The following is a 14,098-nucleotide window of genomic DNA, read 5'->3' as shown; positions in this document are numbered from 1 at the left end:
AACAATGCAATTGACAATCACAAACATTAAACATGTAATTGACAGTAACAAACATTAACAATGCAACTGACAGTAACAAACATTAACAATAATTGACAATAACAAACATTAACAATGTAATTGACAATCACAAACATTAACAATGTAATTGCCAATAACAAACATTAACAATGTAATTGACAGTAACAAACATTACCAATGCAACTGACAATCACAAACATTAACAATGTAATTGACAGTAACAAACATTAACAGTGTAATTGATAATAACAAACATTAACAATGTAATTGACAACAACAAACATTAAACATGTAATTGACAATAAAAAACATTAACAATGTAATTGACAATCACAAACATTAACAATGTAATTGACAGTAACAAACATTAAACATGTAATTGACAGTAACAAACATTAACAATGTAATCGACAATAACAAACATTAACAATGCAACTGACAATCACAAACATTAACAATGTAATTGACAATAACAAACATTAACAGTGTAACTGACAATAACAAACATTAACAATGCAATTGACAGTAACAAACATTAAACATGTAATTGACAATAACAAACATTAACAATGCAATTGACAATCACAAACTTTAAACATGTAATTGACAGTAACAAACATTAACAATGCAATTGACAGTAACAAACATTAAACATGTAATTGACAATAACAAACATTAACAATGCAATTGACAATCACAAACATTAAACATGTAATTGACTGTAACAAACATTAACAATGTAACTGACAATAACAAACATTAACAATGCAATTGACAGTAACAAACATTAAACATGTAATTGACAATAACAAACATTAACAATGCAATTGACAATCACAAACATTAAACATGTAATTGACAGTAACAAACATTAACAATGCAACTGACAGTAACAAACATTAACAATGCAACTGACAATCACAAACATTAACAATAATTGACAATAACAAACATTAACAATGTAATTGACAATCACAAACATTAACAATGTAATTGACAATAACAAACATTAACAATGTAATTGACAATAACAAACATTAACAATAATTGACAATAACAAACATTAACAATGCAACTGACAATAACAAACATTAACAATGTAATTGACAGTAACAAACATTAACAATGTAATTGACAATAACAAACATTAACAATAATTGACAATAACAAACATTAACAATGCAACTGACAATAACAAACATTAACAATGTAATTGACAGTAACAAACATTAACAATAATTGACAATAACAAACATTAACAATGTAATTGACAGTAACAAACATTAACAATGTAATTGACAATAACAAACATTCACAATGTAATTGACCATAAGAAACATTAACAATGTAATTGACAATAACAAACATTAACAATGTAATTGACAGTAAGAAACATTAACAATGTAATTGACAATAACAAACATTAACAATGCAATTGACAGTAACAAACATTAAACATGTAATTGACAATAACAAACATTAACAATGCAATTGACAATCACAAACTTTAAACATGTAATTGACAGTAACAAACATTAACAATGCAATTGACAGTAACAAACATTAAACATGTAATTGACAATAACAAACATTAACAATGCAATTGACAATCACAAACATTAAACATGTAATTGACTGTAACAAACATTAACAATGTAACTGACAATAACAAACATTGACAATGCAATTGACAGTAACAAACATTAAACATGTAATTGACAATAACAAACATTAACAATGCAATTGACAATCACAAACATTAAACATGTAATTGACAGTAACAAACATTAACAATGCAACTGACAGTAACAAACATTAACAATGCAACTGACAATCACAAACATTAACAATAATTGACAATAACAAACATTAACAATGTAATTGACAATCACAAACATTAACAATGTAATTGACAATAACAAACATTAACAATGTAATTGACAATAACAAACATTAACAATAATTGACAATAACAAACATTAACAATGCAACTGACAATAACAAACATTAACAATGTAATTGACAGTAACAAACATTAACAATAATTGACAATAACAAACATTAACAATAATTGACAATAACAAACATTAACAATGCAACTGACAATAACAAACATTAACAATGTAATTGACAGTAACAAACATTAACAATGTAATTGACAGTAACAAACATTAACAATGTAATTGACAGTAACAAACATTAACAATAATTGACAATAACAAACATTAACAATGTAATTGACAGTAACAAACATTAACAATGTAATTGACAGTAACAAACATTAACAATAATTGACAATAACAAACATTAACAATGTAATTGACAGTAACAAACATTAACAATGTAATTGACAATAACAAACATTCACAATGTAATTGACCATAAGAAACATTAACAATGTAATTGACAATAACAAACATTAACAATGTAATTGACAATAATAAACATTAACAATGTAATTGACAGTAAGAAACATTAACAATGTAATTGACAATAACAAACATTAACAATGTAATTGACAATAACAAACATCAACAATGTAATTGACAACAACAAACATTCATAATTGACAGTAACAAATATTGACAATAACAAACATTAACAATACTTGACAACACACTGATGTTGTTACCTGGAATACTGGCGAATATTTCGCTGACTCCGATGAGGAAGTATTGTGGTACCTGCCACCACACAGTGAGACGAGCTGCTGTAAATGTTGTATTCCCCACCTGCTGACTTATGGTGTCATTGTTTCCTATGTGAATGAGACGCTGGCTTTCCAACACACCTATCACGGCAGGGTGAGGGAAAAAGAGGTCCATGAAAATACAGAGGTTAAAGACCCAGATCGTCAATGCAAAGCCAAACCCGAAGGGTATCTCATATTTAAATTCTGACTGTAACACAGGGGTAACATCCACTGGTGCCTCATAGGGAGGTATCAATTACAAATATCACAGCCGGCACCATTAGACAAAGCTTCATCAGGTACAGGTTTGTCAGGTGTCGACAAGCATCAGAAAGGGAGGCGAGGATAGGTTTTGTACTGGGTGGAGTCCAGAGATTAGGAACGAGGCAGCTGAAGGCAGAGACAGCGATGCTGGAAAGGACTCGAATTGGAGGCAGAGATAGAGTGAGTTAAGACCATAAGACATAGGAGCGGAAGTAAGGCCATTCGGCCCATTGAGTCCTCTCCACCATTCAATCATGGCTGATTTCAACTCCATTTACCCGCTCTCTCTCCATAGCCCTTAATTCCTCGAGAAATCAAGAATTTATCAACTTGAGTCTTAAAGACACTCAACGTCCCGGCCTACACCGCCCTCTGTGGCAATGAATTCCACAGACCCACCACTCTCTGGCTGAAGAAATTTCTCCTCATCTCTGTTCTAAGACAGAAAAACTCCCTTTTATTCTAAGGCTGTGCCCACCGGGTCCTCGTGTCCCCAGCTAATGGAAACAACTTCTCTACGTCCACCCTATATTTTATATAGAATTTACAGTGCAGAAGGAGGCCATTCGGCCCATTGAGTCTGCACCGGCTCTTGGAAAGAGCACCCTACCCAAGGTCAACACCTCCACCCCATCCCCACAACCCTATCTAAGCCATTCATTATCTTGTCAGTTTCTATTAGATCTCCCCTCAACCTCCTAAACTCCAATGAATATAATCCCAGGATCCTCAGACGTTCATCGTATGTTAGGCCTACCATTCCTGGGATCATCCGTGTGAATCTCCGCTGGACCCGCTCCAGTGCCAGTATGTCCTTACTGAGGTGTGGGGCCCAAAATTGCTCACAGTATTCTAAATGGGGCCTAACTAATGCTTTATAAAGTTTCAGAAGTACATCCCTGCTTTTATATTCCAAGCCTCTTGAGATAATTGACAACATTGCATTTGCTTTCTTAATTACGGACTCAACCTGCAAGTTTACCTTTAGAGAATCCTGGACTAGGACTCCCAAGTCCCTTTGCACTTCAGCATCATGGATTTTGTCACCGTTTAGAAAATAGTCCATGCCTCTATTCTTTTTTCCAAAGTGCAAGACCTCGCACTTGCCCACGTTGAATTTCATCAGCCATTTCTTGGACCACTCTCCTAAACTGTCTAAATCTTTCTGCAGCCTCCCCACATCCTCCATACTACCTGCCCCTCCACCTATCTTTGTATCATCGGCAAACTTAGCCAGAATGCCCCCAGTCCCGTCATCTAGATCGTTAATATATAAAGAGAACAGCTGTGGCCCCAACACTGAACCCTGCAGGACACCACTCGTCACCGGTTGCCATTCCGAAAAAGAACCTTTTATCCCAACTCTCTGCCTTCTGCCTGACAGCCAATCGTCAATCCATGTTAGTACCTTGCCTCGAATACCATGGGCCCTTATTTTACACAGCAGTCTCCCGTGAGGCACCTTATCAAAGGCCTTTTGGAAGTCAAGATAGATAACATCCATTGGCTCTCCTTGGTCTAACCTATTTGTTATCTCTTCAAAGAACTCTAACAGGTTTGTCAGGCACGACCTCCCCTTACTAAATCCATGCTGACTTGTCCTAATCCGACCCTGCACTTCCAATAATTTAGAAATCTCATCCTTAACAATGGATTCTAGAATCTTGCCAACAACCGAGGTTAGGCTAATTTGTCTATAATTTTCCATCTTTTTCCTTGTTCCCTTCTTGAACAGGGGGTAACAACAGCGATTTTCCAATCCTCTGGTACTTTCCCTGACTCCAGTGACTTTTGAAACATCATCACCAACGCCTCCTCCATTTCTTCAGCTATCTCCTTTAGAACTCTAGGATGTAGCCCATCTGGGCCCGGAGATTTATCAATTTTTAGACTTCTTAGTTTCTCTAGCACTTTCTCCTTTGTGATGGCTACCATATTCAACTCTGCCCCCTGACTCTCCTGAATTGTTGGGATATTACTCATGTCTTCTACTGTGAAGACTGACGCAAAGTACTTATTTAGTTCCTCAGCTATTTCCTTGTCTCCCATCACTAGATTACCAGTGTCAGCGAGTTGTAGGGGATGGAGGAGGTTGCATAGATAGGGAGGGTTGTAGGGGCTGGAGGAGGTGACAGAGATAGGGAGGGTTGTAGGGGCTCTTGGAGGTTAAAGAGATATGATGTGGAGATGCCAGCGTTGGACTGGGGTCAGCACAGTAAGAAGTCTTACAACACCAGGTTAAAGTCCAACAGGTTTGTTTCGATGTCACTAGCTTTCGGAGCGCTGCTCCTTCCTCAGGTGAATGAAGAGGTCTGTTCCAGAAACACATATATAGACAAATTCAAAGATGCCAAATAATGCTAGGAATGCGAGCATTAGCAGGTGATTAAATCTTTACAGATCCAGAGATGGGGTAACCCCAGGTTAAAGAGGTGTGAATTGTCTCAAGCCAGGACAGTTGGTAGGATTTAGTTGGTAGAATGAAACTTATAGCCAAGTTCCGCACACATGAGTGCGGCCTCAACCGGGACCTGGGATTCATGTCACATTACATTCATCCCCCACCATCTGGCCTGCAAAATCCTTTTGTAGGGGTTGTAGGGGCTGCAGGAGGTTACAGAGATAGGGAGGGTTGTGGGGGCTGGAGGAGGTTACAGAGATAGGAAGGGTTGTAGCGGCTGGAGCAGGTTACAGAGATAGGGAAGGTTGTAGGGGCTGGAGGAGGTCAGAGAGAAAAGCAGGGTTGTAGGGACTGGAGGAAGTTATAGAGATAGGGAGGGTTGTAGGGACTGGAGGAGGTCACAGAGATAGGGAGGGTTGTCGGGACTGGAGGAGGCTACAGAGATAGGGAGGGTTGTAGGGGCTGGAGGAGGTCACAGCGATAGGGAGGGTTGTCGGGACTGGAGGAGGCTACAGAGATAGGGAGGGTTGTCGGGGCTGGAGGAGGCCACAGCGATAGGGAGGGTTTAGGCTCCAAAGTCTCTTGGCAACACCTGAGCGGGTGGCTGAACAGGCGATGGTGCCTGTTGGGATTGTTGAGTGGGGGCGATGCTACGAGAGGGGAAGCAAGCACTCTGGCCGAGCGAGTGGGGGGGGCGGTGGGGTCTGTGTGTTCCCAAGCTCATCAGGTCGTGAATACAAGCCTGGGAACGGGAGCCTGAGGCTGGATATATCCACGGGAGGTGACGGAGGAGTGGGGGGGGGGGTGGTGGTCATTCCCTACCCTCCCCAATCTCCCCCGCGGCCTCACCTGCAGAGATGGCAGAGAACATGGCGAAGAGCATCCCCAGGCTGATTTTGGTCAGGGCCGTCGGCAGCAGCTTCCTCTTCAGGAGGAACGGGTCGATCACCTTGTCCTTCAGCGGGATCAGAATGAGCAACATCACCGCGTCGAACATGGTCAGCCATGCTGCTGGGAACTGCGGGGCAAGAGGAGGAGGTTAGAGCCCAGAGTGGGGGAGGACGATGCCACTCGATTCAGCCGATCCCACCGCCTACCCGCTCCTTCCCTCTGAACCGAGTCCATGTTGACCCGGTGCCCCTTCCGAAAGCACCTGGTCGGTCATCGCCCACCTGCACGACAGGGCAGGAGCGGGCCATTCGGCCCATCGAGTCTGCATCGACTCTTCGAAAGACCAACTGACATCGAACCCCTCAGGGACCGTGCGGTTGTAGGGGCTGGAGGAAGGTTACAGAGATAGGGAGTGATGTAGGGGCTGGAGAGGTCACAGAGATAGGGAGGGTTGTAGGGGCTGGAGGCGGTTCCAGAGATAGGGAGGGATGTAGGTGCCGGAGAGGTCACAGAGATAGGGAGGGTTGTCGGGGCTGGAGGAGGTTACAGAGATGGGGAGGGTTGGAGGGGCTGGAGGAGGTTACAGAGATAGGGAGTGATGTAGGTGCCGGAGAGGTCACAGTGATAGGGAGTGTTGTCGGGGCTGGAGGCGGTTCCAGAGATAGGGAGGGTTGTAGGGGCTGGGTGAGTTTACAGAGATGGGGAGGGTTGTACGGACTGGAGGAGGTTACAGAGATAGGGAGGGTTGTAGCGGCTGGAGGAGGCTACAGAGATAGGGAGGGTTGTCGGGGCTGGAGGAGGTTACAGAGATAGGGAGGGGTGTAGGGGCTGGAGGAGGTTACAGAGATAGGGAGGGTTGTAGGGGCTGGAGGCGGTTCCAGAGATAGGGAGGGTTGTAGGGGCTGGAGGAAGGTTACAGAGATAGGGAGGGGTGTAGGGGCTGGAGGAGGTTACAGAGATAGGGTGGGCTGTAGGGGCTGGAGGCGGTTCCAGAGATAGGGAGGGTTGTAGGGGCTGGAGGAAGGTTACAGAGATAGGGAGGGTTATAGGGGCTGGAGGAGGTTACAGAGATAGGGAGGGTTGTAGGGACTGGAGGAGGTTACAGAGATAGGGAGGGTTGTAGGGGCTGGAGGAGGTTACAGAGATAGGGAGGGTTGTAGGGGCTGGAGGAAGGTTACAGAGATAGGGAGGGTTGTAGGGGCTGGAGGAAGGTTACAGAGATAGGGAGTGATGTAGGGGCTGGAGAGGTCACAGAGATAAGGAGTGATGTAGGGGCTGGAGGCGGTTCCAGAGATAGGGAGGGATGTAGGTGCCGGAGAGGTCACAGAGATAGGGAGGGTTGGAGGGGCTGGAGGAGGTTACAGAGATAGGGAGTGATGTAGGGGCTGGAGGCGGTTCCAGAGATAGGGAGGGATGTAGGTGCCGGAGAGGTCACAGTGATAGGGAGTGTTGTCGGGGCTGGAGGCGGTTCCAGAGAGAGGGAGGGTTGTAGGGGCTGGGTGAGTTTACAGAGATGGGGAGGGTTGTACGGACTGGAGGAGGTTACAGAGATAGGGAGGGTTGTAGCGGCTGGAGGAGGCTACAGAGATAGGGAGGGTTGTCGGGGCTGGAGGAGGTTACAGAGATAGGGAGGGATGTAGGGGCTGGAGGAGGTTACAGAGAAAGGGAGTGATGTAGGGGCTGGAGGCGGTTCCAGAGATAGGGAGGGTTGTAGGGGCTGGGTGAGTTTACAGAGATGGGGAGGGTTGTACGGACTGGAGGAGGTTACAGAGATAGGGAGGGTTGTAGCGGCTGGAGGAGGCTACAGAGATAGGGAGGGTTTGCAAGGGCTGGAGGAGGTTACAGAGATAGGGAGGGTTGTAGGGGCTGGAGGAAGGTTACAGAGACAGGGAGGATTGTAGGGGCTGTAGGAGGTTACGGAGATAGGGAGGGTTTGCAAGGGCTGGAGGGGGTTACAGAGCCAGGAAGGGTTGTAGCGGCTGGAGGAGGTTACAGAGATAGGGAGGGTTGTCGGGGCTGGAGGGAGTTACAGAGATAGGGAGGGTTGTAGGGGCTGGAGAGATTACAGAGATAGGGAGGGTTGTGAGGGCTGGAGTAAGTTACAGAGCTAGGGAAGGTTGTAGGGGCTGGAGGAGATTACAGAGCGAAGGAAGGTTGTGGGGCTGTAGGAGGCTACAGAGATAGGGAGGGTTGTCGGGGCTGGAGGAGTTTACAGAGCTAGGGAGGGTTTCAGGAACTGGAGGAGGTTACAGAGATAGGGAGGGTTTCAGAGACTGGAGGACGTTACAGAGATAGGGAGGGTTGTAGTGGCTGGAGGAGGTTACAGAGCTAGGGAGGGTTTCAGGGGCTGGAGGAGGCGACAGAGATAGGGATGGTTGTAGGGGCTTGAGGAGGTTACAGAGATAGGGAGAGTAGGAGGGGCTGGAGGGGGTTACAGAGATAGGGGGTGTTGTAGGTTCTAGAGGAGGTTACAGAGATAGGGAGGGTTGTAGGGGCTGGAGGGGATTACAGAGATAGGGAGGGTTGTCGGGTCTGGAGGAGGTTACAGAGATAGGGAGGGATGTAGGGGCTGGAGGAGGTTACAGAGATAGGGAGTGATGTAGGGGCTGGAGGCGGTTCCAGAGATAGGGAGGGTTGTAGGGGCTGGGTGAGTTTACAGAGATGGGGAGGGTTGTACGGACTGGAGGAGGTTACAGAGATAGGGAGGGTTGTAGCGGCTGGAGGAGGCTACAGAGATAGGGAGGGTTGTCGGGGCTGGAGGAGGTTACAGAGATAGGGAGGGTTGTAGGAGCTGGAGGAGGTAACAGAGATAGGGAGGGTTGTAGGGGCTGGAGGAGGTTACAGAGATAGGGAGGGTTGTAGGGGCTGGAGGCAGGTTACAGAGACAGGGAGGGTTGTAGGGGCTGGAGGAGGTTACAGAGATAGGAAGGGTTGTAGGGGCTGGAGGAAGTTACAGAGCTAGGGAGGGTTTCAGAGACTGGAGGAGGTTACAGAGAGAGGGAGGCTTGTAGCGGCTGGAGGAAGTTACAGAGCTAGGGAGGGTTTCAGGGGCTGGAGGAGGCTACAGAGATAGGGAGGGTTGTAGGGGCTGGAAGAGCTTACAGAGATAGGGAGGGTTTCAGGGACTGGAGGAGGTTACAGAGATACGGAGGGTTGTAGGGGATGGAGTAGGTTACAGAGATAGGGAGGGTTGTAGGGGCTGGAGGAGGTTACAGAAATAGGGTAGGTTGTAGGGGCTGGAGGAGGTTACAGAGATAGGGGAGGATTGTCGGGACTGTAGCAGGTTACTGAAATAGGGAGGGTTGTAGGGGCTGGAGGAAGGTTACAGAGACAGGGAGGATTGTAGGGGCTGCAGGAGGTTACGGAGATAGGGAGGGTTTGCAAGGGCTGGAGGGGGTTACAGAGCCAGGAAGGGTTGTAGCGGCTGGAGGAGGTTACAGAGATAGGGAGGGTTGTCGGGGCTGGAGGAAGTTACAGAGATAGGGAGGGTTGAAGGGGCTGGAGAGATTACAGAGATAGGGAGGGTTGTGAGGGCTGGAGGAAGTTACAGAGCTAGGGAAGGTTGTAGGGGCTGGAGGAGATTACAGAGCGAAGGAAGGTTGTGGGGCTGTAGGAGGCTACAGAGATAGGGAGGGTTGTCGGGGCTGGAGGAGTTTACAGAGCTAGGGAGGGTTTCAGGGACTGGAGGAGGTTACAGAGATAGGGAGGGTTTCAGAGACTGGAGGACGTTACAGAGATAGGGAGGGTTGTAGCGGCTGGAGGAGGTTACAGAGCTAGGGAGGGTTTCAGGGGCTGGAGGAGGCGACAGAGATAGGGATGGTTGTAGGGGCTGGAGGAGGTTACAGAGATAGGGGAGTAGTAGGGGCTGGAGGGGGTTACAGAGATAGGGGGTGTTGTAGGTTCTGGAGGAGGTTACAGAGATAGGGAGGGTTGTAGGGGCTGGAGGGGGTTACAGAGATATGGTGAGTTGTAGCGGCTGGAGGAAGTTACAGAGATAGGGAGCGTTGTAGGTTCTGGAGGAGGTTACAGAGATAGGGAGGGTTGAAGGGGCTGGAGGAAGTTACAGAGCTAGGGAGGGTTTCAGGGACTAGAGGAAGTTACAGAGATAGTGAGGGTTGTAGGGGCTGGAGGAAGATACAGAGCTAGGGAGGGTTTCAGGGACTGGAGGAGGCGACAGAGATCGGGAGGGTTTGTAGGGCTGGAGGTGGTTACAGAGATAGGGAGCGTTGTAGGGTCTGGAGAAGTTTACAGAGATAGGGAGAGTTGTAGGGTCTGGAGGAGGTGACAGAGATAGGGAGGGTTGTAGGGGCTGGAGGTGGTGACAGAGATCGGGAGGGTTGTTGGGTCTGGAGAAAGTTACAGAGCTAGGGAGGGTTTCAGGGACTGGAGGAGATTGCAGAGATAAGGAGGTGTGTAGGGGCTGGAGGAATTTACAGAGATAGGGAGGGTTTGTAGGGGCTCGAGGAGGCTACAGTGATAGGGAGGGCTGTAGGGGCTGGAGGAGGTTACAGAGATAGGGAGGGTTGTAGGGGCTGGAGAGGTTACAGAGATAGGGAGGGTTGTAGGGTCTGGAGGAGGTTACAGAGATAGGGAGGGATGTAGGGGCTGGAGGGGGATAGAGAGATAGGGAGAGATGTAGGGTCTGGATGAGGTTACAGAGGTAGGGTGTGTTGCCGGGGCTGGAGGGGGTTACAGAGATAGGGAGGGTTGTAGGGGGTGAAGAAATTTACAGAACTAGGGAGCGTTTCAGGGACTGCAGGAGGTTACAGAGATATGGAGGGGTGTAGGGGCTGGAGGAAGTTACAGAGAGAGGGAGGGTTGACGGGGCTGGAGAAAGTTACAGAGATAGGGAGGGGTGTAGGGGCTGGAGGAGGTTACAGAGATAGGGAGGGGTGTAGGGGCTGGAGGAGGTTACAGAGATAGGGAGATTTGTAGGGACTGGAGAGGTTACAGAGATAGGGAGGTTTGTAGGGGCTGCAGGAAGTTGCAGAGCTAAGGAGGGTTGTAGGGGCTCGAGGAGGCTACAGAGATAGGGAGGGTTGTAGGGGCTGGAGGAGGTTACAGAGATAGGGAAGATTGTAGGGGCTGGAGGAGGCTACAGAGATGGGGAGGGTCGTAGGGGCTGGAGGAAGCTACAGAGCTAGGGTGGGTTTCAGGGACTGGAGGAGGTTACAGAGAAAGGGAGGGGTGTAGGGGCTAGAGGAGGTTACATAGATAGGGAGGGTTGCTGTGGCTGGAGGAGGTTACAGAGATAGGGAGGGTTGTAGGGGCTGGAGGAGGTTACAGAGATAAGGAGGGGCGTAGGGGCTGGAGGAGGTTACAGAGATAGGGAGGGTTGTAGGGGCTGGAGGAAATTACGGAGTTAGGGAGAGATGTAGTGGCTGGAGGAGGCTACTGAGATAGGGAGGGTTGTAGGGGCTGGAGGAGGCGACAGAGATAGGGTGGGTTGTAGGGGCTGGAAGAAGGTTACAGAGACAGAGAGGGTTGTAGGAGCTGGAGGAATGTTACAGAGATAGAGAGGAATGTAGGGACTGGAGCAGGTTACTGAAATAGGGAGGGTTGTAGAGGCTGGAGGAAGGTTACAGAGATAGAGAAGGTTGTAGTAGCTGGAGGAAGGTGACAGGGATAGGGAGGGTTGTAGGGGCTGGAGGAGGTTACAGAGCTGGGGAGGATTGTAGTGACTGGAGCAGGTTACAGAGATAGGGCGGGATGTAGGGGCTGGAGAAGGTTACAGAGATACGGAGGGTTGTCGGGGCTGGAGGAGGTACAGAGATAGGGAGGGGTGTAGGGGCTGGAGGAGGTTACAGAGACTAGGAGGTTTGTAGGGACTGGAGGTGGTTACAGAGATAGGGAGGGTTGTAGGGGCTGGAGGAGGTTACAGAGATAGGGAGGGCTGTAGGGGCTGGAAGAGGTTACAGAGATAGGGAGTGTTGTAGGGGCCGGAAGGGGTTACAGAGATAAGGAGGGTTGTAGGGGCTGGAGTGGGTTACAGAGATAGGGAGCGTTGTAGTGGCTGGAGGAGGTTACAGAGCTAGGGAGGGTTGACGGGGCTGGAGGGTGTTACAGAGATAGGGCGGGTTGTAGGGTCTGGAGGAGGTTACAGAGATAGGGAGAGTTGTAGGGTCTGGAGGAGGTGACAGAGATAGGGAGGGTTGTAGGGGCTGGAGAAGGTTACAGAGCTAGGGAGGGTTTCAAGGACTGGAGGAGGTTACAGAGAAAGGGAGGGGTGTAGGGGCTGGAGGAGGTTACAGAGATAGGGAGGGTTGTAGGGGCTGGAGGATGTTACAGAGATAGGGAGGATTGTAGGGGCTGGAGGAGGTTACAGAGCTAGGGAGGGTTTCAGGAACTGGAGGAGGCTACAGAGATAGGGAGGGTCGTAGGGGCTGCAGGAGTTTACAGAGCTAGGGAGGGTTTCAAGGACTGGAGGAGGTTACAGAGAAAGGGAGGGGTGTAGGGGCTGGAGGAGGTTACAGAGATAGGAGGATTGCAGTGGCTGGAGAAGTTACAGAGATAGGGAGGGTTTGTAGGGCTGGAGGGGGTTTCAGAGACAGGAAGGGTTGTAGGGGCTGGAGGAAGTTACAGAGCTAAGGAGGGTTGTAGGGGCTCGAGGAGGCTACAGAAATAGGGAGGGTTGTAGGGGCTGAAGGAGATTACAGAGATAGGGAGCGGTGTAGGGGCTGGAGGAGGTTACTGAGATAGGGAGGGTTGTAGGGGCTGGAGGAAGCTCCAGAGATAGTGAGGGTTGTAGGGGCTGGAGGGGGTTACAGAGATAGGGAGTGTTGTAGGGTCTTGAGGAGTTTACAGAGATAGGGAGAGTTCTATGGTCTGGAGGAGGTGACAGAGATAGGGAGGGTTGTAGGGGCTGGAGAAAGTTACAGAGCTCGGGAGGCTTTCAGTGACTGGAGGAGGTTCCAGAGAAAGGGAGGGGTGTAGGGGCTGGAGGAGGTTACAGAGATAGGGAGTGTTGCAGTGGCTGGAGGAGGTTACAGAGATAGGGAGGGTTGTAGGGGCTGGAGGAAGTAACATAGGTAGGGAGGGTTGTAGGGGTTGGAGAGGTTACAGAGATAGGGAGGTTTGTAGGGGCTTGAGTAAGTTACAGAGTTAGGGAGGGTTTGTAGTGCTGGAGGGGGTTACAGAGACAGGAATGGTTGTAGGGGCTGGAGGAGGTTACACAAATAGAGAGGGTAGTAGGGGCAGGAGGAAGTTATAGAGATAGGGAGGGGTGTTGGGGCTGGAGGAGGTTACGGAGCTAAGGAGAGTTGTAGGGGCTCGGGGAGGCTACAGCGATAGGGAGGATTGTAGGGGCTGGAGGAGGTTACAGTGATAGGGAGGATTGTAGGGGCAGGAGGAAGTTACAGATCTAGGGAGGGTTTCAGGGACTGGAGGAGGCTACAGAGATAGGGAGGGTTGTAGAGGCTGGAGGAGGTTACAGAAATAGGGAAGGATGGAGGGGGTTACAGAGATAGGGAGCGTTGTAGGGTCTGGAGGAGGTTACAGAGATAGGGAGAGTTGTAGGGGCTGGATGGGGTTACAGAGATAGGGAGCTTTGTAGGGTCTGGAGGAGTTTACAGAGATAGGGAGATTTGTAGGGTCTGGAGTACGTGACAGAGATAGGGAGGTTTGTAGGGGCTGGAGAAAGTTATAGAGCAAGGGAGGGTTTCAGGGACTGGAGGAGGTTACAGAGAAAGGGAGGGGTGCAGGGGCTGGAGGAGGTTACAGCGATAGGGAGGGTTGTAAGGGCTGGAGGAGATTACAGAGATAGGGAGTGTTGTAGGGGCTGGAGGTGGTTACAGAGATGGTGAGGGTCGTGGGGGCTGGAGGAGGTTACA

General features: G+C 48.3%; 1 protein-coding gene across 1 annotated transcript in view; it reads right to left on the bottom strand.

Annotated features, from left to right (window-relative positions):
- The window catches only part of LOC140410156 (solute carrier family 15 member 4-like), a 147,789-nt gene that overhangs the window by 20,724 nt on the left and 112,967 nt on the right, over positions 1 to 14,098 (bottom strand). The window contains exons 5-6 of the mRNA XM_072498116.1: positions 6,228 to 6,396; positions 2,654 to 2,812 (exon numbers count right to left, since the gene is read on the bottom strand). Coding sequence (XP_072354217.1) covers positions 2,654 to 2,812; positions 6,228 to 6,396 — 328 coding nt within the window. The remainder of the gene's footprint in view (positions 1 to 2,653; positions 2,813 to 6,227; positions 6,397 to 14,098) is intronic.

This window comes from Scyliorhinus torazame, chromosome 4 (genome assembly GCF_047496885.1).
Source record: "Scyliorhinus torazame isolate Kashiwa2021f chromosome 4, sScyTor2.1, whole genome shotgun sequence".
NCBI classification, from domain to species: Eukaryota; Metazoa; Chordata; class Chondrichthyes; order Carcharhiniformes; family Scyliorhinidae; genus Scyliorhinus; species Scyliorhinus torazame.
This window is presented reverse-complemented; position numbering and strand designations above follow the sequence as displayed.